This window comes from Prionailurus bengalensis, chromosome X (assembly GCF_016509475.1).
Source record: "Prionailurus bengalensis isolate Pbe53 chromosome X, Fcat_Pben_1.1_paternal_pri, whole genome shotgun sequence".
NCBI classification, from domain to species: Eukaryota; Metazoa; Chordata; class Mammalia; order Carnivora; family Felidae; genus Prionailurus; species Prionailurus bengalensis.
This window is the reverse complement of record NC_057361.1, coordinates 48,243,094-48,270,369: the sequence shown is the minus strand read 5'-3', so window position 1 is coordinate 48,270,369 and position 27,276 is coordinate 48,243,094. Positions and strand designations below refer to the sequence as shown.

Genomic DNA, 27,276 nt, shown 5'->3' with positions numbered 1-27,276 from the left:
TATCTTGTCAGAGATGCCTCTAGATATGACTCAGAACCACCAAGAAGAAATCAAGCTATGTTTGGCCATACCAAACATAATTCTCTGCCAGAAATCTCTCTTCTTTTTCTCTTATAGGTCTTTTTCATTGAGTCCATCTGTAATGACCCTGGCATCATTGCAGAAAACATCAGGGTAAGGAACACCTGTTACCTTTCCTCCTCACTTTTCCTCTGGCTTGGATAATGTATAAAAATACCTCTATTAGGTTAAAGGTGGTATTCTACTCTGAGGTTCTCTCTTCTACTTCCTATAGGAAGTATTCCCTGGCCATCCTTGCCTACAATGATCCTAAGAAATTTAAAGAAGCCAATGTGGGGTGCCTGGGTGCCTCAGTTGGTTAAGCGTCCAACTCTTTATTTCAGCTCAGGTCATGATCTCATGGCTTGTGAGTTTGAACCGTACATGGGTCCCTGTGCTGGCAGTGTGGAGCCTGCTTGGAATTCTCTCTCTCTCTCTCTCTCTCTCTCTCTCTCTTCCTGTCTTTCTCTCTCAAAATAAATGAATAAACTTTTAAAAAGGAGCCAAGGTAATATAAAGTCCTTAACATGCAGTAGGCACCAAGCTTGACTCTTACTGATTTGTGACAACAAACCTGCATGTTAGGAATCATTTCATTGTTGGAGAGAGAAAATAGAGGTTCCAAGATAGGCGATGTGTCAAGGATTCATACAACTAGAAAGAGGTAGAACTGGGACTGGAGCTCAGGCTTGTATCAAGAATATATCTGCTTTTATTTTTTAAAATATAATATACTGTCAAATTGGTTTCCATACAACACCCAGTGCTCATCATAACAAGTGCCCACCTCCATGTCCATGACCCACTTTCTCCTCTCCCCCACCCCCTGTCAACCCTTAGTTTGTTCTCACTCCTTAAGAGTCTCTTATGGTTTGCCTCCCTCTCTCTCTGTAACTTTTTCTTTCCCCTTCCCCTCCCCTGTGGTCTTCTGTTAAGGCACCAAAATTGGCAAAGACGAAGTCAAACTTTCACTTTTCGCAGACGACATGGAAAACCCAACAGACTCCAACAAAAGTCTGCTAGAACTGATACCTGAATTCAGCAAAGTCACAGGGTACAAAATTAATGTACAGACATCGGTTGCGTTTTTATACACCAATAATGAAGCAACAGAAAAAGAAATAAAGAAACTGATCCCAGTCACAATTGCACTAAGAACTGCCTTTAGATTCTAGGCCCATAGCCTAGAACTGGATTGCCCACCCCATTTTGCTTTCCCCTATTTCATGAAATTACTGGATTTGGGGGACAGAAGAGACCTTAAAGGTCACCCCCTTCAACCCTCCCTCAGATACTTGTAATTTCAGCTAAATGTTTGCCTATATTTTCTTTTCATACCTCCAGTGACAAGAGACTCATTGCCTTCATCAAATTCAGTCAATTGAAGCTGAAATATGCCTCCCTGAAATTTTCACTGATTGGTCCTATTTTTGCTTCTTGGAGCATAGAACATCTACAATCCCTTTTTTCTTCATCAAGCCTTCTACCCATTTACTGATTCAACACGAATTGAATCTATACAACTGAACTGAACCATTCTGAGTATTAGAGACATAGAGGAGAGTCCTGCCCTTGAGCTCACAGTCTAATGAGAGATAGCGGCGAGTTTATAGACATAACTATAAGATCAGTGCTGAGATGAAGAAATAAAGGAGGCTGTGGGAGAACATTGTTGAGAAACTAACCTTGCATGGGAGGGATAGGGATATATCAGGGAAGGATTCTCAAAGAAAACAATAGCTGACCTGAATCTTGAAGAATGCATAGGAATTTGGCAGGTGAAGAATTGGATATAAGGGAACAACATATATTAATTATGGTATCTCCAGGGAACTATAAGTAGTTTAAGTTAGCTAGAGCAAAGCAATGAGAGAGCAATGGGAGATAAGATGAAAAAATAATTTGGGGCTCAATTATGACAAATGGGTCACCCAGTGAAATAGTTCACACTGTTCCCTAAAAGATATAAGAAAATAGTGCACAGTTTTAAGCAGGGAAATGCCATGGTCAGATGTGCGTGTTAAAAAATATCTTTCTGGCTACTAGTTTGAGGAATACATCAGAAGTAACAAGACTGTAGACAAGAGTAATTAGCCACAAAGCTAGAGTAAGCATCCAGGCAAGAGAGAATGGAAATCAATAGGAAGGATATTTAGAAGATAGAGTGAAGATGATGGGGCATGGAGATACAGCCTACTGAGAGGTGGGGGATGAAGACACATCAAGGATGACTCCTATATTCCTTTTAGGCTCAGGTAACTGAGTGGATTATAGTGCCATTCACTGAGATAGTAAATGTGGGTGGAGAAGATAGGCATTGGGGGATTAGGAGATGTGAATCCTTCAGAAATTTAAAGCCAACATGCTATGTTCTCTCTTTAAACACTCAACACATGTAAGCCATTATGAACCTTGGCCAAAATCCTCTGTCCCTCTTCATCCATTTCTCACATCACAATTTCTGCTCCTCTTTTAAGTGTTCTTAAACAGTGTGTGCTCTGGAACTGAGTACAATATAACAGGCTTTGTTTAATCACATAGAGATAAGAAATGAGGAGTTACACAGTCCAAATTTTCTTCAAATGACTGACTTTGTAAACTTGGGCAAGACCCTTTGTCCAAGTCTCAATATTATCATTTTTGTTATGAAAGATGTTGTACTCAATGATTTCTAAGGGCACTTCCAAAGGGCACTGTTAGAGTCTCTGTCTTTCATAGTTCCTCTATTCTACCTTTTCTTAGCAAGTAAAACTTGGAAGCCCTGATTACATAGACTGTGACCGGGAAAAGGTTCTGGAAGACTTTCTAAAGAGAATTGAGTGCTATGAGGTCAACTACCAACCCTTGGATGATGAACTGGACAGGTAAGAACCCAGAACCCTAAAGCCCAGGACTGGATCCTTAACCCTATTGTCATGTCCTTTAGGACCTGGGAAAATAACCTCCCTCTCTGGGCATCAACCTCTCTATCTGTAAAATCAGGGAGCTAGATTTGATGATTTGTCTTCAAGAACCCTCCAAGTTCTAATTATCTGAGGTGGTGATTCCTTGATATGTGAAACGTCCGTTGAAGTGTTAAAGTAGTGCCTTCCTGAACAATATGGATAGATCAGGATGCTGGTCTCTGGTAACAAATGCCCCCCTCCTATGGTTTTTGCTATTATTTTTTCAAAATTATTGCTCACACATGGGTGACACTTAAGTTTCCAAATATGTTCACCTTCTTTGTTTCATCACATATCCTCACCACCCCTATAAAGGAAGCCAAAATAGATCTTATGTTCATACATTTTCAAGAAGAGGAAATTGAGTCTTAGAGAGCTGAAACCACTTGTTCAAGCTTCTGGCACAAATCAGGGGATAGAATTCAGATTCTAACAATATATTTTGTCTCCTACTCATATCTCTTTTCACAAAACCCATGTACCTTTTCAGTCAATAAGTATTTTGCCCTTTTGGGCTGTGGTGTACATAGGGGGTATAAATAATGGTAAGAGAGGTGGTTTCTATCCTCAGGTAGCTTCCATCATGACTTGACATATGGGAAGATACATAAAAAATATGAAACTCTCATTCATAATGCCAGCTAAAAATTAGAAAGATGTTATCTGGTAGTACAGGGAATGTGTGAGTTTTGGGTATAGGATATTACCAGAATCCTACTCCTCAAAATGGGCTGTGATGATCAGAGACTCTGGTCATCCATATCCTTTGGACCCCCAAGTGAGAAGTATAAGGAGGCTTCAAATAGTCATTCAAACCTTAAGAAATTTAAAGAGCAGCCTTACTGCTTTGCCCAGCCAAAGTCCTATGAGGCAAGAATTGTTACTGCCTCAGTCCTTAGGTGGGTAAACTGAGACCCAGAGCAGGTCAAGGACTTACCTGAGTCCACATAATGAGTCAGTAGAATATTTATTCAAACCTTATCTTCAAACTTCCAGACTGGTTCTCCCCCTCCCATATCCCTTAATCATAAAGAAGTGTCACATCAGATTTAGACACTCAGTGCAAGGAGCAAGACCTTTGTGTACAATTGTAAAGATTGTTCACTGTGCAAGGACAACCAGGTCAAGGGCACACTTTCTTTTTTCCCCCAAGCATGTGTGCTGGAGTGAGGCTGTTTCTGCCCTGATGACAGTGTAACTTTTTCAAGTGTCCATAAATGCACCATATAGGCTAGCACCATGTGGTGAAAGAAGCTTGAAGAAGGGGAGTTAGGTGAAATAATGGCATTAAGAAAGCCCCTAGCCTTCAGCCTATACTCCTGCAGGTGTTCAGCTAGTGTTTTATTAATCAGTTTGGGCCTGAAGGTGACAGATTCTGAATGTTGGTTTTATTTAATCATTTTTACATCAACAGACATTTACAGCCATGCATCAGGGTCCAACCAAACCTGTGCCCCAGGAATCCAAAGAGGAAAGGGCTATCCCTGCTTTGACAAAATACCCGCTTGGTTGGAGAAGACAATACACAATGTGCAGTTGATCAGAATTGTGGAAATGATAAACCAAGTGGGCTAGAAGAACACAGAGGGGAAGACCCAGCACAGTTTGGAAAAAAAAAAATCTGAAAGAGCAGGTTTACCTAGTATAGGTAGAAAAGACACATGTTTGGGGTACCAGAAGGGTGGAGGCTACCAAAAATAAGAACAAAAAAATCTGGAAAACTTTTTAATATTTTAATTCCAAAACAGCATCAATGTGATCAAGATGAAAAAAAAAACAGAATTTCATAGGACCTTATCATATTATCATACAGTTTATAATTTTTATTTTACATTACACACGGTAGAGGTGGGCATTAACTAATATAATACTTTTGGTGGGAAACACCTCTAAATGATTTCACATGATCCTAGACTCAACGAAAACTTAGAGTGAATGTGCTGGCTCTTGAAGGATGGTTGCACAGGAGCTCAGCTTTGGAAATCAGGCAAAGAATGCCTTTTCAAGCAAAGAGAAAAGCATTTTGGAATGGCCTAGTTAAATCTGAATGAAGTAGAGGGTGCAGAGAATATTCCAGCAAAAGCATGAAAGCTAGATTGAAACAGAGAAATCATGGCATGGGTGAGGTCATGGGACCATGATGTCAGGCCAAGTGGGGCCAATGCTTGAAGGCACCTGGAATGTCAGACTACACTGAGCAAATAGGAAGTTCTCCTAGAGCCACCCAGGACCTAGTTTCAGGAACAGTCAGTAATTAGGCAAAAAAGCTACACCAGATATTTTCTACCCCTAGGTTCTGAGATCCTAGACAAGATAGTTGGAGAGGTTAACCTTAGGCAAATCACTTCCTCTTTCTGTGTTTCAGTTTCCTCTCCTATAAAATGAAGCTAATAATCCTTGAGTCCTAAGATGATTATAATGATTCATGTAGTTTGAAGTCCCTGGGGAGTGGGACAAAAGAAAATGCACAAAAGAAAATTCTCAGCAAGTGCAAGTGTCCTTTGGGAACCACTGGACATAGATGACAGGGATGGGCGTGATTAAGCTCATGCTTAATGAGCAGCTAAAAAAGGACTTCTCTAGGAAAATCGGAGGAGAGGCTTTCTGAAACCAAACACCTCAGCCACTGCTTTACATGATTTGGGGTAGTGCAGCTATTTCTATTTACTTGGTTTTGTTAGTGTGCACCCAGGGTTGCTGGTGTGTCACCCCATTGCTGCAACCTTCCCCACCTCTTCCCAGAGATCTTACCTCTTATAGTCCAGCAACTAAAGGATTCACGCCTGGTTTGTCAGGATCCTCAGAAGACTTACTCCATGGTTCTAGTGTTCTGATTAGTCAGTGTTGCCCATTCCCAGCTTCTCTGCAGACAGGTTGTTGAGTAGTTTGATTATCACTCTGTGTGTAGTTATTAGTTCATGCCTAGAACACAGAATTGAGGGGATAAAAAGGGGGCTTGAAGCAAGGACCACAAGATTTCCACTAATGCTGTGGAGAGCCTCTGCATCCCCATACCCCAATACTTGGCACACCTACGAGTAAATGACTGTTTATGGAAGGGGTGTTGAGCATTGATGGTGCGTTTCCAAGTGTGTGTTCTTGACTAGCCTAAGAGCTCCCAAAGGGCAGATGCTGAGTCACCACCTCAAGCACAATGCTTAGAACAGAAGAGGGTGTGTTTGTTGACTGCATGACAGATGGGGGGAGAAATCCCAATCCTTTTCCCTTTCTGAGTGAGGAGAGAGGCATATACACAGACACAAGTGCACCCAGACACAATCTGGTAGCTACCTGTAGAATGTCAAATACAATATATCATATCAGAGGCTTAAATAATAGAGATGCAGAGCCCAGCTTGAGATTTAAAAGAGTGAATAGACAATTGAGGAGCTGCCAGTGAGATGTGGAAGGCAGCCAGGGACACAGGGGACTACTGCTTTTCTCTGAGTATGTCAAGAGTGTGAACCACAGAGAAGAGAGCCCAGATGCCTGGAGTGTAAAAAAATAATGTTAGGAGATATCCTGTATTAAGATGAAACTGAGGAAAGGAGATAGAGGGAGATGGTAGCAGGCAGTGAGCTCTTTGGGGTGGCCAAGAGCCTAGTCTCTAGAATGGGTACCCAGAACAGGGCAAGGCATGGCATTTTGTTAGAGGAAAAAGTTAGGTGAAAGCTGCATTGTACAGGAAGCTTGAAAGCAGGGTGTGTGGTTGGGGCTTTGTCTTGGGATCAACCTCTACACTGTCATCCCCTGAGCTGCTTGCTCCTGCTTGGGCTGGCCCAGCCACCTCTCCTACATCAAGATCTTCGATGTGGGCACACGCTACATGGTGAACCGAGTGCAAGACCACATCCAGAGCCGCACAGTCTACTATCTCATGAACATCCATGTCACACCCCGCTCCATCTACCTATGCCGGCATGGTGAGAGTGAACTAAACCTCAGAGGCCGCATTGGAGGTGACTCTGGCCTCTCAGCTCGGGGCAAGCAGGTAGGAAGGGCCCCATGTATCCAAGGCATTGACTGATCTGGCCCAGGTGGGCCATGGGTGGGTGGTGTGGCCACTGCCTGGGCCCTGAGGATGGGAGGGAGACTCAGTGGCAGAGTAAAAGCAGTTTTTGGTCACAGCCATTCTTCCACTCCACATTCCACTCAGTGTTGTCCCAACCTTGAATGGCTTCCATGTATCAACAGCATCTGCAAGTCTGATAACTTGGTCCTGGCACTTAAGGCCTGCCCAGATCTGGCTGCACCTCCAGCCCCATTACAGTTAGAACACTTCACTCCTGCCTGACTTGTCCCCTCATCTTTCTCACAACTCTGTGCCTTTGCTTGTACAATTTCTCCCACCCAGCCTGCCCTCCTCTGTCATCTGGTCATCATCACTTGCACAGATAGCTTCCCTGGATCCTTGAATCCATCTTCTCCTCCCTTACTTAGGGCTGATGCCACAGCCCCCAGCCCCCATTACAGGTTATTTCACTGTCAGAACTTGTCCCCTACCAGTTACAGCTCTTTTCCTGCCCTCCATCCCCCACCCCTTTCCAAGGTATAGCTCCTGCTCCATGGTTTGGTCCAGGAAACCCTCCCCTGTCCTCCCCTGCCCTCCCAGGCAGGTCACTGTGCCCTGGGCTCCATATCTCCCAGTCCTGGCCCATCTCTGACTCTGTGGCATGAATCTCTTCTCTCCAGCCAAGCATAGTAAACCTGTACATTATGGGTATAAAATAAAATAAAGACACATGTTTTCCTTAGTGTCTGGCCCTGTGCCTGGGCTTGTTAACACAGCTATTGTTCTTGCTGGGAGGATGGATTGGGTAGGACAAATGGGAAATGAGGTGCAGGAGGGAGGGAACACTATCTTTTATTGGGCACCTGTGTACAGTCATAGCACCATCTGCTGTGAGCCTCATTTAATCTTCACAGCTCTGTGGGGTGGGCATTACCATTAATGGTTTATGAAACTTGATGAAGCTAAGGCCCAAGGAGAAGCAAAGAGCAGTCCCAGGTCATGCAGCCAGTAAAAGAGAGAGCCAGGACTGAAAACCATGCTTTCCTGCCTGCCCCTCAGCATTCCCCACTGCAGAGGTGGTGGTGTCCTAGGCAAGGCACTGCACTGGAAGGCCCATGGCTCCCTTTCTGTTACCTTCAGACTGGCAGCCTCCCATTGAGGTAGACTCAAACCTCTAACTCCTACCCCTCTCACTCCTTAGAGCTGAATAGAGGGTATTGGTGGCATCACCCACCCCTGCCACATGGCACCACCTGCAACCAGAGTCTTTTGACTGGGGCCAGCTATTGCCCTGCCCAGCTAATTCCCTACCTACACAGCACAATGCCAACTTTGGACACATGCCACCTCCACAATGCATATCACCTTTGCACACAAACATGTGCATATACATGCACATGCCTGGCACCAATCTTCATGCTTATGGGAACAGTGAATCATAACAGTTTACAAAGCACTTTACCATTGACTGTCATCCATAATAAATCACAGAGTCTGTCACCTTGTGTGTGTCAGGGAGCATTCTGTGTGCTCCTTGTTCACTATCTAACATGACACTCATAGAATCAGGCTGATGAGTTAATGCTGTTTGCATCTTACAGGCAGGAGCTATGAGGCTTTTTCCACTAGAGAACACTGCCGACTCACATCCATAATTAGAATGTGTTTACACAATGCCTATATTTGTACATATGCATATGTATATAGATTTTTGCATTTGTGTTGATATTCTTCACACACCCTCTGTGACTAATAACATGCCTAAATGCAGAAGAAGAGTGAATCACTTGATCATTTGGGGTCCCACAGCTCTTCCTAGTTCCTCTCAGTGCTGTCATCATTTTCCTCACTGGACTGTGTCTTGAGAACAGGACATCCTGATACCCACACATGACCACACACACTATGGATGTTTGAATGCCTTAGAAGCTGGGTACTGAGACCCCCATGGTCAAAAAGAAATGCTCCCCAAATCCAATATGCCCTAATTCTAGACCATGTTGTGAGTATCCAGAACCCAGAATCTGCTGTCCTTCTGTACTGGAGTATTTTTTCCATGTCTGCATGGGCCTATCCCAGAGTCTGTTCACCTAAGAGCAGACCATTTCACAATAGTGTTTACCCCTAGGCAAAGGGATAGCCAAGGGGTCACTGTTTGTGGATCATGGGAACCAGTAGAGATAGGATGTGGACAGAACTTTGTCATGTACAAACATGTACTCAAGGCATCTACAAGTGCAGGATGGAGGCAGAAATGGGAATAGAAGAGAGGTTGACTGTGGACTGCCTTCATTTGTACTCTTTTCCTAGGCTCCAGAAATGCCAGAGTTGGGCTGTTTGAATGAACAATAAAGTAGGGGGTTTAATAAGCATCAATGAACACACACATATAAACATATACACACATAAGCACACATACCCTTTTCTATTCCCTTAATCCTTGTCATATCCTTGTTTATAAATTGAAAAATTTTAAATTATAATTTCTTGTTCATTATTATTTCACCATTTGTGGTAGATCTGAGTTTATTCTTACAGCTACTCTGTCTTCTTTCATCTCTCTCTTTCTCCCCTCCTCCTTCTCTGCACCCCCACCTCCTAGTATGCTTATGCCCTGGCCAACTTCATTCAGTCCCAGGGCATCAGCTCCCTCAAGGTGTGGACCAGCCACATGAAGAGGACTATCCAGACAGCTGAGGCCCTGGGTGTTCCTTATGAGCAGTGGAAGGCCCTGAACGAAATTGATGCGGTAAGATGGAAGGGGATGGATTTCCTGGTGATTTATGGGACCTGATTCTGGGATTATCCCCTAGACTGCTTCTGCTGCTTAACAACCACCCATGTTCCATACACTGTTCTGTGTGTTGAGGGATCCATTGAAGGCCAGAACAGACATGTTCTCTGTCCTCGTGGAGCTCAAAGGCAGGCCATAAATAAGACATTGCATTTTCTGTGACAAGGGTTGTAACAAAGGAAGTACAAGGGAGATGAGGTTGGAAAGGAAGGCAGCTCACAGAGTTTTGTAATTAATGTTCAGGGATTTGGATACTGCTTTAAAAATGGGAAGCCAATGATGTAGTCTAAGTCAAGGAAGAGTGGCATGAATGTAATTCACATTTTTTAAAAAGAAGGTAATACCATGTTATTTCAATAGATTGTGGAATTTAATAAATAAACAAATGAACAAAGAAAAAAAGAGATAAACTGAAAACAGACTCTGAAATAGAACAAATTGATGGTTACCAGAGGGGAGGTGGGTGGGTGGATGAGTGAAATAGATAAAGGGTGTTAAGAGTACACTTATCTTCATGAGCACTGAGAAATGTGTAGAGTTGTTGAATATTCTATATTCAATTGTTGAATTTTTGAATATTATACACCTAAAACCAATATAACACTGTATGTTAATGATACTTGATAAATAAAAAATAAATAAATAAATAAATAAATAAGAGACCATTCTGGTCATGTGTGGAAACTAGGTGGGAAGAGGGCAAGAATAAGCATGTAGATTAGTTTGGAGATGGCTGCATTAGTCCAGGCAAGAGGTGAAGGTATGAGGGACTAGAGTAGTGGCATTGAAGATAGATCAAAGAAAAACTCCATCTGACTCTCTTGACATGGCAATCTCTCTTCAGGGTCAGGTTTTCCCGTGAGCTCTTTAAGAAGGCATTTTTTCCTCCCCATTGTCTCATCTGCACTATAGGTATACTGACATCAGGTAGCATCCCACAGGTTATGATTGTTAGGCCTTAAAGTAAAAGCTTCACCACAGACATAGATAACTTGCATGTAGGTAGGTTAACTTGCTTGCCTGGTAGATATACTTCTATAAATACAAGGAGGTATATGTGTATATACATACATACATATGTACTTAGATATAGATGTACAGAGATATGCATATTTAGAAAAAGAATATATAGTATTGCTCTACATATCACATATATTTGCTGTAAAATACATTCAAGCAAATATATAAAGAGATCAGTCACTACTTGTTTCTGGTGCATATGTGGTGTAAGCATTTATTGGGTACCTACTTTGTTTCAGGCTCTAGGGTGGTGTTGGAGACAGAGATTGATTCTTGTCTTCACTGAGTTTTCATTCTAAACAGGGTAAATTAAAAAAAACAGAGGGATACAAAACAGCATGTGTGCTATAGGCTATACCATTTATGCACACATGTCAGGGCAGGGCATCTGAGCCACACAGGATCTGCCTGGAAGAAGTGATACCTAGCTGAGAGTTAATTAACAGTGAGCCAGGTAGAGAAGATCAGGAATGATATGTCAGGAGAAATCATAATAATTAAAAAAGGGTGTGTGTGTGTGTGTGTGTGTGTGTGTGTGTGTGTGTGTGTGTGTGTGTGTGTGTGTGTGTGTGTGTAGATATGCTAAGATTGTAACAGTGGAGACAGGGAAGAAAAAGGGATGGATTTTAGAGAAATTTAGCAGATAGAATGTTAGAAACTGGCTATGGGGGAGGGGTAAGGAAGAAGTAAGAATTTAGAATAATGCCTAAGTTTCTGGTTTATTTTCCATGATCAATAATATATTAACAATTAGTACTACTGATTGAATCTTTAAAATGAGACTTGTACATTCTGTGCTAATCTCTTTTATATATTTTATCTCTAATATTCAAAACACATTTGTGAGGTAGTTGTAATTCTCCTCATTTTTCAGTAGAGGAAAATAAAATTCTAAGAGGTAGGCAATTTGCCTTAAGTCAATAGAAAGTCAGTGGCCATAGGGCACTTGGTTGGCTCAGTCGGTTCAGTGCCCGACTTCAGCTCAGGTCATGATCTCGTGGTTCAGGTTGTGAGGTCCAGCCTAGCATCAGATTCTGTGCTGACAGCTCTGAGCTTGGAGCCTGCTTCGGATTCTGTCTCCCTCTCTCTCTGCCCCTCCCCTGCTAGTGCTTTCTTTCTCTCAAAAATAAATAAACATTAATTTTTTTAAGTCAGTGGCCATTTCCACCGTTTCCACAGGAAAAAGGCTCCAGGTATGTCTCAGAATAGAAAGTCAAAGCCAATCTGGAAGGACCTTGTGTATCCATTAGGGTATGCTTTCTCCCATGGACAGTGTCGATGGAGAAGTTTGACACTGCAGAGCTGTTTGTGAGCTGTGTCAGGGGCAAACTTCACCCCTAATGGAAGGCTGTTAGATGATTCAAAAGACAAAAACAAGAGCCAATTGCCCCTTACAGGAAAGCCTAATCGTAATGCACACAATCAAAAGGAAACTTTATAAACCTAAATGCTTCCCACCCCCACTCCCAGCAGCCACCTCACTTCTGGGGATTTTTCAGTGAACTTGGGAAGCTCTCATGTGCTCCTGAGAAACTCCTCTTATCTCTGGATTCCTTCTTTGGGTGAGGAGACCATATCTCCCCAAGGCCCATTCTGAAAGCATTAGGAATTCATTAATTTTTGCCTTCTGATATGTCTGTGGACACCTATTTCTTTATCTGCCAGAGGTTCTGAAGCAGATGTAGGAGCAGAGGAGATGGGAAATGCTATAAAATGGGAGCATACTGTTGTGTATGTGAGCACTTGTGTGTGCTTGCATACAGTCATAGACATCCACCACAAATATGCTTACACCCACCATAAATATGCTTACACTCACAGACATGCACTTCACAGACACATTGATCTTCTAGTCAGACATAGAATCCCTCTCAGACACATCTACCAATCTACACCCACACCATGCATGCACACACATACACACTCACAGATAGAGACACCTAGAGATACATATAGACAAACTCACCATAGACATACATGCAGTGTTTGTATACAAAGATACCTATATCACATAGACACGGAGAAGCATACTATGGTTGGAAATGTATGTAGTACAGATGCATAACCTCAAGTGTATTACCACAAATTCACATGACCTCCAACGTAAGCACACAGATACTCACACATAGACACCAGAGACATAATCAGAGACACACACTCACAGAAACACATGCCACAGACACACTGAGACCCAAATGGAGAGACAGACCATAGAGACACTCACACGAGCGCATTCTCAGATGCTCAGACACTCTGTACACACACACACACACACACACACTCACAAACACACTAAAAATACTGAGACAAATACACAAACACAAGACATAGGTCCTTAAACATACCAGCATGCTACACATACACACACAAATACAGTTACAAATCCTTAAACCCATATATTTACAAAAAAAATACTTATACAATGTCCATATACAAACCTATTGGGACAACCACAAAGAAATACCACAGGTACCTACCATATACTATATGCTCAACCATGAACACATCTGTACATATGCACACAGTCTCACATCCACACACTTCGTGCGTGCACACACACACTCAGACAACAGGCACAAACTTAGATCTGTGTTTACAGAAACCCAGGTTATTGTGTGCTGTTGTTTCACAATCATTGGCCTCAGAACTATGGTAAAGGCTTGTGGGTTTCACCTTGTGAATTTGTCCCCAAATAATTTTTTCCAGGGTGTCTGTGAGGAGATGACCTATGAAGAAATCCAGGAACACTACCCTGAGGAATTTGCACTACGGGACCAAGATAAATATCGCTACCGCTATCCCAAGGGAGAGGTAAGGGTTGGAGGGGCTGCCTGACTCCTAGAACACCTGCCAGTATCTTCATTCCAACTACCAGAATTCCACAGTCTCCTGGACAGCTTTAGAAGCAGAGTAAAGCATATTTGTAGCAGCTGTCATCCCACAAGGCACATGATAATCTGGCTCTTTCCTGCTTCTTTTCCATCTGCTTTCAGGAGGGCTCACTTTATCCTACATGTTGTCTTTAGTTTATTTTCACTAAAGACACTTCATATAGTTCAACATACTCCTGACATATTATTGCCAAGTTGCCTAAAGCTCCGGTCACTCTGGGAAGTGGGTTGAAGACCCAAGGAACAATGGCTAATAGTTTAACTAAATTCTTTGCCACCACATGAACCAGACCATCAATTCCTTTTTCCCATATCAGGTGGGTCCTTATTGCTTTCAACCCAGACTCCATTTAGCCAGTTCCACACTGGAAATTATTTATTAGTCATACTCCATTTCTGAAATAAATTCCTGGGAACAATTATCAGAAAAGCAGGACACCAGCGAAGGTAAAACAACAGACATCCTATGTTACAAACCACATTTCACATTTTTATCCTCATCCTTTGAAATGACATTCTAAAGTCAGTCTGAGTTTGCCTTTATTTTCCTTTACATATTTTGAAGGCTATATTATTGGAGGGATACAAATTTAAAGTAATTATATCTTTTGACCAAATTGCATGTTTTATTATTAATAATAATATTTCCCTAATAATATTCCTTGCTTAAAAGTGTATTCTGTGTAAGATTAATACAGCTATATAATTGTTTTCTGCTTAGTATTTTCCAATTTAATATTTATTTACTCTATTACATTCAACTTCTCTATTTTTGTTTAATGTCTCTTGTAAACAGCATATACTTGGCTTTTGTTGTTTTTAATACAAACTGAAAATATATGCCTTTTGAATGGTAATTTTGGCACATTTATTTCTATTGTAATGACTGAATTATTTGACCTTATTTCTAGTCTCTTATTTTGAGCTCTTTATACTTAGTTTATTTTTCTGTTTCTCTCTTCTTTACAATTGTGCTCCTGAGTTTTTACATCTATATTTAAGATATATAATCAGTTTCATTCTTTTAGAGATTACTCTTAACATTTTAACATACATGATCAACAAAATCTAAAATCAGTACCTTCACTTTTCCCCTAAAACAATATAATAACTTCAGAACTCTTGTCCTTCCCTCACCTAAATTACATATTAATTGTTTTGTATTTTAGTTTAACCTTGGGTCTTAATCCTCAAATGAATTAAATTGTTATAATTAAACTATTTATGCAGACAATGTCTATTTACATTTAACCACATTAACCACTTCCTTTAATCATTTTTTCTTCATTTTTAATAGGAAATTTATTGTCAAATTGTTTTCCATACAACACCCAGTGCTCCTCCCAACAGATGCCCTCTTCAATGCCCATCACCCACTTTCCCCTCCATCCCACCACCCATGAACCCTCAGTTTATTCTCAGTTTTTAAGAGTCTCTTATGGCTTGGCTCCCTCCCTCTCTAACTGTTTTTTTCCCTTGTGCTCCCTCATGGTCTTCTGTTAAGTTTCTCAGGATCCACATAAGAGTGAAAACATGGAATCTGTCTTTCTCTGTATGACTTATTTCACTTAGCATAACACTCTCCAGTTCCAACCACGTTGCTACACAGGCCATATTTCATTCTTTCTCATTGCCACGTAGTACTCCATTGTGTATATAAACCACAATTTCTTTATCCATTCATCAGTTGATGGGCATTTAGGCTCTTTCCATAATTTGGCTATTATTGAGAGTGCTGCTATAAACATTGGGGTACAAGTGCCCCTATGCATCAGAACTCCTGTATCCCTTGGTAAATTCCTAGCAGTGCTATTACTGGATCATAGGGTAGATCTATTTTTCATTTTTTCAGGAACCTCCACACTGTTTTCCAGAGCAGCTGCACCAGTTTGCATTCCCACCAACACTGCGAGAGGGTTCCCGTTTCTCCACATCCTCTCCAGCATCTAGAGTCTCCTGATTTTTTCGTTTTAGCCACTCTGACTGGCACGATGTGGGATCTCAGTGTGGTTTTGATTTGTATTTCCCTGATGAGGAGTGACGTTGAGCACCCTTTCATGTGCCTGTTGGCCATCTGGATGTCTTCTTTAGAGAAGTGTCTATTCATGTTTTCTGCCCATTTCTTTACTGGGTTATTTGTTTTTCGGGTGTGGAGTTTGGTGAGCTCTTTGTAGATTTTGGATACTAGCCCTTTGTCTGATATGTCATTTGCAAATATCTTTTCCCATTCCGTTGGTTGCCTTTTAGTTTTGTTGATTGTTTCCTTTGCAGTGCAGAAGCTTTTTATCTTGATGAGGTCCCAATAGTTCATTTTTGCTTTTAATTCCCTTGCCTTTGGGGATGTGTCACGTAGGAAATTGCTGTGGCTGAGATTAGATAGGTTTTTTCCTGCTTTCTCCTCTAGGGTTTTGATGGTTTCCTGTCTCACATTCAGATCCTTTACCCATTTTGAGTTTTGTGTGTGTGTGTGTGTGAATGGTGTGAGAAAGTGGTCTAGTTTCAATCTTCTGCATATTGCTGTCCAGTTATCCCAGCACCATTTGTTAAAGAGACTGTCTTTTTTCCATTGGATATTCCTTCCTGTTTTGTCAAAGATTAGTTGGCCATACTTTTGTAGGTCCAATTCTGGAGTCTCTATTCTATTCCATTGGTCTATGTGTCTGTTTTTGTGCCAATACTATGCTGTCTTGATGATTACAGGTTTGTAGTAGAGGCTAAAGTCTGGGATTGTGATGCCTCCTGCTTTGGTCTTCTTCTTCAAAATTACTTTGGCTATCCGGGGCCTTTTGTGGTTCCACACAAATTTTAGGATTGCCTGTTCTAGCTTCAAGAAGAATACTGGTGTAATTTTGGTTGAGATTGCATTGAATGTGTAGAAAGCTTTGGGTAGTATTGACATTTTAACAATATTTAATCTTCCAATCCATGAGCATGGAATGTTTTTCCATTTCTTCATATCTTCTTCACTTTCCTTCATAAGCTTTCTATAGTTTTCAGCATACAGATCCTTTACATCTTTGGTTAGATTTATTCCTAGGTATTTTATGATTCTTGGCACAATTGTGAATGAGATCAGTTTCTTTATTTGTCTTTCTTTTGCTTCATTATTAGTATATAAGAATGCAACTGATTTCTGTACATTAATTTTGTATCCTGCGACTTTGCTGAATTCATGTATCAGATCTAGCGACTTTTGGTGGAGTCTATCGGATTTTCCATGTATAATATCATGTCATCTGCAATAAGTGAGAGGTTAACTTCATCTTTGCCAATTTTGATGCCTTTGATTTCCTTTTGTTGTCTGATTGCTGATGCTAGCACTTCCAACAATATGTTGAACAACAGCGGTGAGAGTGGGCATCCCTGTCGTGTTCCTGATCTCAGGGAGAAAACTCTCAGTTTTCCCCATTCAGGATGATATTATCTGTGGGCTTTTCATAAATGGTTTTATGATGTTTAAGTATGTTCCTTCTATACCGACTTTCTTGAGGGTTTTTATTTTTAAAAATGCTGAATTTTATCAAATGCTTTTTCTGCATTGATCGACAGGATCATATGGCTCTTATCTTTATTTTATTAATGTGATGTATCACATTGATTGATTTGTGAATATTGAACCAGTCCTGCACCCAGGAATGAATCCCACTTGACCATGGTGAATAATTCTTTTTATATGCTGTTGGATTCGATTTGCTAGTATCTTATTGAGAATTTTTGCATCCATATTCATCAGGGATATTGGCCTGTAGTTCTCTTTTTTTGTTGGGTCTTTGTCTGGTTTAGGAGTCAAAGTAATGCTTGCTTCATAGAATGAGTCTGGAACTTTTCCTTCCCTTTCTGTTTTTTGGAACAGCTTGAGAGGGATAGGTATTATCTCTGATTTACATGCCTGGTGGAATTCCCGAGGGAGGCCATCTGGTCTTGGACTCTTATTTGTTGGGAGATTTTTGATAACTGATTCAATTTCATCGCTGGTTATGGGTCTGTTCAAGTTTTCTATTTCTTCCTGTTTGAGTTTGGTAGTGTGTGGGTGCTAAGGAATTTGTCCATTTCTTCCAGGTTGTCCAGTTTATTGGCATATAATTTTTCATCGTATTCCCTGATGATTGCTTGTATCTCTGAGGGATTGGTTGTAATAATTCCATTTTCATTCATGATTTTATCTATTTGGGTTATCTCCCTTTTCTTTTTGAGAACCCTGGTTAGAGGTTTATCAATTTTGTTTATTTTTTTTCAAAAAACCAACTCTTGGTTTCATTGATCTGCTCTACAGTTGTTTTTTTAGATTCTATATTGTTTATTTCTGCTCTAATCTTTATTATTTCTCTTCTTCTGCTGGGTTTGGGGTGTCTTTGCTGTCTGCTTCTAGTTTCTTTAGGTGTACTGTTAGATTTTGTATTTGGTATTTTTCTTGTTTCTTGAGATAGGCCTGGATTGCAATGTATTTTCCTCTCAGGACTGCCTTCACTGCATCCCAAAGCGTTTGGATTGTTGTATTTTCATCTTCATTTTTTCCATATATTTTTTAATTTCTTCTAGAATTGCCTGTTTGATCCATTCATTCTTTAGTAGAGTGTTCTTTAACCTCCATGGTTTTGGAGGTTTTCCAGACATTTTCCTGTGGTTGATTTCAAATTTTATAGCATTGTGGTCTGACAGTGTGCATGGTATTATCTCAGTTCTTTCATACTTATGAAGGGCTGTTTTGTGACCCAGTATGTGATTGATCTTGCAGAATGTTCCATGTGTACTCGAGAAGAAAGTATATTCTGTTGCTTTGGGATGCAGAGTTCTAAATATATCTGTCAAGTCCATCTGATCCAATGTCTCATTCAGGGCCCTTGTTTTTTTATTGATCCTGTGCCTAGATGATCTAGTCATTGTTGTCAGTGGGGTATTAAAGTCCCCTGCAATTACCACATTCTTATCAAGAAGGTTGCTTATGTTTGTGATTAATTGTTCTATATATTTGGGGGCTCCTGTATTCACTACATAGGCATTTATAATTGTTAGCTCTTCCTGATGGAAAGACCCTGTAATTATTATATAATGCCCTTCTTCATCTCTTGTTACATCCTTTAATTTAACGTCTAGTTTGTCTGATATAAGTATGGCTACTCCAGCTTTCTTTTGAATTCCAGTAGCATGATAGATAGTTCTCCATCCCTCACTTTCAATCCGAAGGTGTCCTCAGGTCTAAAAAGAGTCTCATGTGGAGAGAAAAGAGATGGGTCTTGTTTTTTTTTTTCTTTTTTTTATCCATTCTGATATCCTATGTCTCTTGGTTGGAGCATTTAGTCCATTTACATTCAGTGTTATTATAGAAAGAGTTGGGTTTAGCGTCATTGTCATGTCTGTAGTTTTCATGCTTGTAGTGATGTCTCTGGTACTTTGTGGTCCTTGCAAGATTTCACTCAGAGAATCCCCTCAGGATCTTTTGTAGGGCTGGTTTAGTGGTGATGAATTCCTTCATTTTTTTGTTTGGGGAAACCTTTATCTCTCCTTCTATTGTAAATTACAGACTTGCTGGATAAAGGATTCTCAGCTGCATATTTTTTGTTTGTCACATTGAAGATTTCCTGCCATTCCTTTCTGGCCCGCCAAGTTTTAGTAGATAGGTCTGCCACTACTCTTATGGGTCTACCTTTGTAAGTTAAAGCCTGTTTATCCCTAGCTGCTTTCAGAATTTTGTCTTTATCCTTGTATTTTGCCAGTTTCACTATGATATGTCATGCAGAAGATCGATTCAAGTTACGTTTGAAGGGGGTTCTCTGTGTCACTTGGATTTCAATGCCTTTTGCCTTCCCCAGATCAGGGAAGTTCTCAGCTATGATTTGTTCAAGTATACCTTCAGCCCCTTTCTCTCCCTCTTCTTCTAGAATCCCTATGATACAGATATTGTTTTGTTTCATTGCATCACTTAGTTCTCTAATTCTCCCCTCGTATTCCTGGATTTTTTTATCTCTCTTTTTCTCAGCTTCCTCTTTTTACATGATTTTATCTTCTAATTCACCTATTCTCTCCTCTGCCTCTTCAATCCGTGCTATGGCTGCCTCCATTTTATTTTGCACCTCATGTATAGCATTTTTTAGCTCCTCGTGACTATTTCTTTGTCCCTTGATCTCTGTAGCAATAGATTCTCTGGTGTCCTCTATGCTTTTTTTCAAGCCCTGCGATTAATTTTATGACTATTATTCTAAATTCTTTTTCTGTTTTATTGCTTAAATCATTTTTGATCACTTCGTTAGCCATTGCTACTTCCTGGAGTTTCTTTTGAGGAGAATTCTTTCCTTTCGTCATCTTGGGTAGTCCCTGTGGTGGCTCTAAACTGCAGAGCACTTCCCTTGTACTGTTCGGAGTAACTTGTGTTGGTGGGCAGGGCCCCAGTCAGATCTGATGTCTGCCCTCAGCCCACTGCTGTGGCCACAGTCAGACTGGTATGTACCTTATCTTCCTCTCTCCCAGGGGCAGGACTCACTGTGGAGTGGTGTGGCCCCTGTCTGGGCTACTTGTGCACTGCCAGCTTGTGGTGCTGCTTATGGGATCTGGCATATTACCCAGGATGGATCAGTCGGGTGCACAGGGGCGGGAGGGGCAGGCTTCGCTCGCTTTGCCATTGGTGGTCCCCTGCAGGAGGGGCCCTGCAGCACGAGGGAGGCAGGCCCCGCTGATGGATGCATCCACAGAAGCACAGCATTGGGCGTTTGCTTGGTGCAAGCAAGTTTGGTGACAGGAACAGGTTCCCTTTGGAAATTCAGCTGGGAGGGTGGGAGAGGTAGATGGCACTTGCCAGCACCTTTGTTTGCCCACTGAACTAAGCCCTGTTCCAGGGCTCAACAACTCTCCCTCCTGGCATCCTCTCGCCCTCCCTGCTCTCTGAGAGCAGAGCTGTTGACTTTTAACATTCCAGATGTTAAGTCCCACTGGCTTTCAGAACTCACAGAATCCGGCCCCTCCACTTTTGCAAGCCAGACTTCGGGGGCTCTGCCTTCCCAGGTGGGCTGCCCATCCATGGCCCCAGCTCCCTCCCACCAGTCCATGTAGCATGCACCGCCTCTTCCGTGGGCCTCTTGTCTATGCTTGGCTCTGGAGAGTCCATTCTGGTAGTCTTCTGCTAGAGGTTTTCTGGGTTATTTAAGCAGATGTGGGTGGAATCTAAGTGATCAGCAGGACGAGGTGAGCCCAGCGTCCTCCTATGCCACCATCTATGTCATTGCCTATGCCATTGAATCCAATCATTCTTTATTCTTGTATCTCAAGTTTTTCCTTCTGTGTTCAATTTCCATCTTTCAGAAATTACTTCAGTGATGGGAGCCAAGGTGGCTCAGTCAGTTGAGTGTCTGACTCTTGGATTTGGCTCAGGTCCTTACTTTGTGGTTTGTGGGTTTGAGCCCCATATCAGTCTCAGTGCTGCTGTTGCCAAGCCTGTTTTGGATTCTTTCTCTCTCTCTTCCCCTCCTTTGCTCTCTCTTTCAAAATAAACAGATAAACTTACAAAAATTACTTCAGTGAGGATTTATTGGCAACAAAGTAATCTTTCTGTCTATAAGTGTCTTTGGGGAAGTCCTCAATACCATGTAATAATTTGCCTGAGCATAAAACTCTAAGTTGATGGATTGGTGAGGCTAAGACTTCCACTTCTATATATTTTTTTTAAATTTTTTTTCAACGTTTATTTTTGGGACAGAGAGAGACAGAGCATGAACGGGGGAGGGGCAGAGAGAGAGGGAGACACAGAATCGGAAACAGGCTCCAGGCTCTGAGCCATCAGCCCAGAGCCTGACGCGGGGCTCGAACTCATGGACCGCGAGATCGTGACCTGGCTGAAGTCGGACGCTTAACCGACTGTGCCACCCAGGCGCCCCTCCACTTCTATATTAAATGGTAATGGAGGGAGGGGGCATCTTTGTCTTGTTAAAGACTGTAGGGGAAAGGCTGTCAGTTTTTACCCATTGAGGATGATATTAGCTGTGGGTCTTTCATATATGGCCTTTATGATCTTGAGATATATTTCTTTTGTCCCTAGTTTTTTTTTTATCAAGAATAGATGCTTTATGTTGTCAAATGCTTTTTCTGCATGCATTGAGAGGATCATATGGTTCTTATCCTATCTTTTATTAATGTGGTGTGTCACTTTGATTGTTTTATGAGTTTTGAACCAGACCTGCAGCCCAGGAATTAATCCCACTTGATTGTGGTGAATATTTTTAATGTATTGTTGAATTAGGTATACTAATATCCTGTTGAGAATTTTTGCATTCCTTTTCATCAGGGATATTGGTCTTTAATTCTCCTTTTTAGTGGGGTCTTCAGTTTTGGAATCAAGGTAATGCTGGCTTCATAAAAAGAGTTTGTAAGTTTTTCTTCCATTTCTTCTTTTTTGGAACAGCTTGAGAAGAATATGTATTAAGTCTTCTTTAAATATATGTTACAATTTCCCTGGGAAGCCACCTGGCCCAGGATTCTTGTTTCTTTTGAGCTTTATGATTACTAATTCAATTTCATTGCTGGTTATGGGACTGTTCAAATTTTCTATTTCTTCCTGTTTCAGTTTTGGTTGTTTGTGAGTTTCTAGGAATTTTTCCTGTCCCTTTCTTCCAGAATGCCCAGTTTGTTGGCATATAATTTTTCACAGTATTCTCTTTAATTGTTTGTGTTTATGTGATGCTAAGTGTAATCTCTCCTCTTTCATTCATGATTTTAACTATTTGGGTCCTTGCTTATTTTAATTAGTATGGTTAGGAGGTTATCAATTTTGTTTACTCTTTCAAAGAACCAGCTATTAAGTTTAATTGATCTGTTCTACCATTGTTGTTTTTGTTTCTTTGTTTGTGTGTTTGTTTCTATTTTATTTCTGCTCTAATATTTATTATTTCCCTTATTCTGACTTTAAGCTTTATTTGCTGTTGCTTTTCTAGCTTCTTTAGATGTAAGGTTAGATTGTGTATTTGGGGCCTTTCTTGCTTATTGATATAGACTTGAATTGGAATGCACTTTCCTCTTAGGATTGCCTTTGCTGCATTCCCAAAGAGATTGGACTGTAGTGTTTTCAATTTCATTTGCTTCCATGTATTTAAATTTTTTTTTAATTAATTCCATGGTTAACCCATTCGTTTCTTAGTAGGATGTTCTTTAGCTTCCGTGTATTTGAAGACTTTCCAAATTTTTTCTTGTGGTTAACATCAAGTTTCATAGTGTTGTGATATGAAAATGTGCATGGTATGATCTCAATCTTTTTGTATTTGTTGAGGGCTGATTTGTGACCTAGTCTGTAATCTATTGTGAAGAATGTTCCACACACAAAGAATAATGTGTATTCTGCTGCTTTAGGATGAAATGTTCTGAATATATCTGTTAAGTCTATCTAGTTCAGTGTGTCATTCTAAGCCATTGTTTCCTTGTTGATTTCCTGCTTACATGATCTTTCCATTACTGTGAGTTGGGTGTTGAAGTTTCCCATTATTATTGTATTATTATCGATGAGTTTATTTATATGTGCCACTAATTGGTTTATATATTTGGGTTCTCTCCAATTGGGGGCATAAATATTTACAATTGTTAGATCTTCTTGGTGGAGAGACCCCTTATTTATGATATAACGCCTTTCTTCATCTCTTGTTACAGTCTTTGTTTTAAAATCTAGTTTGTCTGATATAAGTATGGCTACTCTGGCATCCATGCTCCTGGATTGGAAGAACAAACATTATTCAAATGTCTATACTGGAGTTCCTGGGTGGCTCAGTTGGTTGAGTGTCCAGCTTTGGCTCAGGTCATGATCTCACAGTTCATGAGTTCAAGCCCCGTGTCAGGCTCTGTGCTGACAGCTCAGGCCTGGAGCCTGCTTCAGATTCTGTGTGTCTCTCTCTCTGCCCCTTCCCCGCTCATGCTCTGTCTCTCTTTGTCTCTCAAAAATGAATAAATGTTAAAAAATTAATGTCTATACTTCCCAAAACAACCTACACATTTAATGCAATCCCTACCAAAACACCCCCAGCATGCTTTACAGACATAGATCAAACAATCCTAACATTTGTAAGGAACCACAAAAGACCCAAAAGGGACAAAGCAATACTGAAAAAGAAAAACAGAACTGGAAACATCATGATTCTGAATTTCAAGCTATATTACAATGCTGTAGTCATAAATACAGGATGGTCCTGGTACAAAAACAGACACATAGGCCAATGGAACAGATTAGAAAACCCAGAAGAGGACCCACAACTATATGGTAGTCTTTGACAAACCAGGAAAGAATATCAAATGAAGAAAAGACAATATCTTCAATAAATGTTGTTGGGAAAACTGGACAGCAATGTGCAGAAGAATGAAACTGGACTACTTTCTTACACCATACACAAAAGTAACTCAAAATGGAGGAAAGATCTAAATGTGAGACAGGAAACCATCAAAATCCTAGAGGAGAACACAGGCAGCAACCACTTTGACCTTGGCCAGAGTAACTTCTTACTATACATGTCACTGGAGGCAAGGGGAACGAACAAAAGCAAAAATGATATTTATCAAGATAAAAAGCTTCTACATAGGGAAAGAAAAAGAAAAACAATCAACAAAACTAAAAGGCAGCCCGTAGAATATAAGATATTTGTAAATGACATATCGGATAAATGATTAGTATTCAAAATCTGTAAAGAACTTATCAAACTCAACAACCATAATACAAACAGCCCAGTTAAGAAATGGGTAGAAGACATTACTAGACTCTATTACAAAGAAGACACCCAGATGGCTAACAGACACATGAAAAGATGCTAAACATCACTCATCATCAGGAAAATACAAATCAAAACCACAATGAGATACTACCTCACACCTGTCATAATGGCTAAAATTAACAATACAAGAAATAGCAGGTGTTGGCAAGGATATGGAAAAAGGAGAACCTTTTTGCACTGCTGGTGGGAGTGCAAACTGGTGCAACCACTTTGATCAGTGTGGAGTTTCTTCAAAAAACTAAAAATAGAACAACCCTAAGATTCAGCAATTGCACTATTAGGTATTTACCCAAAGGATACAAAAGTACAGATTCGATAGGCTATATGCACCCTATGTTTGTAGCAGCATCATTAACAATGACTATACTATGGAGAGAGCCCAAATGTCCATGGACCAATGAATGCATAAAGAAGATGTGGTATATATACACAATGGAATATTACTTAGCCATCAAAAAAATGTAATTTGCAATGATGTGGATAGGTCTAGAATGTATTATGCTAAGCGAAATAAGTCAATCGGAGTAAGAAAAATACAATATGATTTCATTCATATGTGGAATTTAAGAAATGAAACAGATGAACATATAGGAAAGAGGGGTGAGAGAAGAAAGGAAAACAAAGCACAAGAGACTCTTAGTGATAGAGAACAAACTGAAGGATGATGGAGGGAGGTGGGAGGGAGATGGGCTAGATCGGTATTAAGAAGGACACTTGTGATCAGCACTGGGTGTTGTATGTAAGTGATGAATCACTGAATTGTACTTGTAAAATCAATTTGCTCCGTACACCAACTGAAATACAAATTAAAAAAATTAAACTGTACCTTGACCGTTGTTTTCTTTCAGCATTTTGAAGATATTTCCACCACTGTCCTCTGTGTTCTAATGTGGCTAAGAAGTCTCCACTCAGGTTAATTGCTGCTTCTCTTCTCTCTGGCTGCCTTTAATGTCTTTTATCTTCATTGTTTTGAAGTTCCACTGTGATATGTCTGAATATTTTTTCATTTATTTTGCTTGGGATTAAACTTCCTGAATCTGAGGATTGGGATTCTTCATAAATTCTAGAAAACTCTAAGACATTATGTCTTACTCCTTTTTCATATTTTCTCCTTCTGGAAGTACAGTTTAATGTGTGTGAATCCTGCCCCTATACTCTATGTTTCCTAAATTATTATTATTTTTAAAGTCTTTGCTGCATTTTGAGTGATTACTTCAGGACTATCTTCTAAATCACTGTTTCTTAATTTGTATCTAATCTTTTGTTTACTCAATGCAATGAGTTTTCGGTTTTAATAAATATATAATTTGTTTCTAGAAATTCTATTACTTTTTTAAAATCTACATTATATTTAATATCATCTTCTTTCTTCCTTACATTTTTATTCCATCTTCTATTTCTTTATAAATTTAAAACATTTATTTTATGTTTTGGATCTTTTATCTTAAATTTTTAGAGTTCTCTTATTGTTTCTACTTATTTTCATTCATCGTAGCTTATTTCCCTTGTGCGTTATGTGAGCTTCTATGGGCAAAATTTATATGTAAGAATCCCACAGCCTATATTGAGAGAATTCAGGGATAATTCCCATTTGCTTCTTCCATAAAATTCTGGGAACTAATGACTTGAAGTCACTTTTTGTTAAACTCTCATCTTAGCATTTTCCAAAGCACATGGGTATTGTAATTCTGAACCACAAACACACCTGATGGTAGGTTTGTGGTTAATATATTACTACAGGAATATTTTCCTTATTTTTCTACCAAGAGTCAAGCAGAGACAGATAAATGACATTGTTCCTTTTGCCTGTGGATATTTTTTCTTTAATTTTTATATAATTTGTTATCAAATTGGTTTCCATACAACACCCAACAAGTGCCCATCCCAACAAGTGCCGTCCTCAATGCCCATCACCCATTCTCCCCTCTCCCCCAGCCCCCATCAACCTTCAGTTTGTTCTCAGTATTTAAGAGTCTCTTATGGTTTGCGTCCCTCCCTCTCTGTTTGTAACTATTTTTTCCCTTCCCTTCCCCCATGGTCTTCTGTTAAGGTTTTCAATATCCAGATACGAGTGAAAAATATGGTATCTCTCATTCTCTGACTGGCTTATTTCACATAACATAATGCCCTCCAGTTCCATCCACGTTGCTGCAAATGGCATGATTTCATTCTTTCTCATTTCCAAGTAGTATCCCATTGTATATATAAGCCACATCCTCTTTATCCAGTCATCAGTTGATGGACATTTAGGCTCTTTCTACAATTTGACTATTGTTGAAAGTGCTGCTATAAACATTGGGGTACATGTGCCCCTATGCATCAGCACTCCTGTATCCCTTGGGTAAATTCCTAGTAGTGCTATTTCTGGGTGGTAGGGTAGTTCCATTTTTAATTTTTTGAAGAACCTTCACACTGTTTTCCAGAGTGACTGCACCAGTTTGCATTCCCACCAACAGTACAAGAGTGTTCCTGTTTCCCCACATCCTTGCCAGCATCTAGAGTCTCCCAATTTGTTCATTTTTGGCACTCTGACCAGTGGGAGGTGGTATCTCAGCGTGGCTTTAATTTGTACTGCCCTGATTATGAATGACGTGGGGCATCGTTTCATGTGTCTATTGCCTATCTGGATGGCTTCTTTGGAAAAGTGTCTATTCATGTCTTCTGCCCATTTCTTCACTGGATTATTTATCAGGTGTGGAGTTTGGTGAGTTCTTTATAGATTTTGGATACTAGCCCTTTGTCCGATATGTCATTTGAAAATACCTTTTCCCATTCCACTGGTTGCCTTTGAGTTCTGTTGATCATTTACTTTGCAGTGCAG

At 40.3% G+C, this 27,276-nt stretch overlaps 1 protein-coding gene across 4 annotated transcripts in view; it reads left to right on the top strand.

The window, feature by feature from the left end:
- PFKFB1 (6-phosphofructo-2-kinase/fructose-2,6-biphosphatase 1) overlaps positions 1-27,276 on the top strand; it is a 125,897-nt gene that overhangs the window by 86,591 nt on the left and 12,030 nt on the right. For all 4 annotated transcript variants that reach the window (XM_043571442.1, XM_043571440.1, XM_043571443.1 and 1 more), the window contains 5 exons: positions 118-174; positions 2,803-2,924; positions 6,789-6,996; positions 9,620-9,766; positions 13,538-13,642. In XM_043571442.1, the coding sequence (XP_043427377.1) occupies positions 118-174; positions 2,803-2,924; positions 6,789-6,996; positions 9,620-9,766; positions 13,538-13,642 (639 nt within the window). The remainder of the gene's footprint in view (positions 1-117; positions 175-2,802; positions 2,925-6,788; positions 6,997-9,619; positions 9,767-13,537; positions 13,643-27,276) is intronic.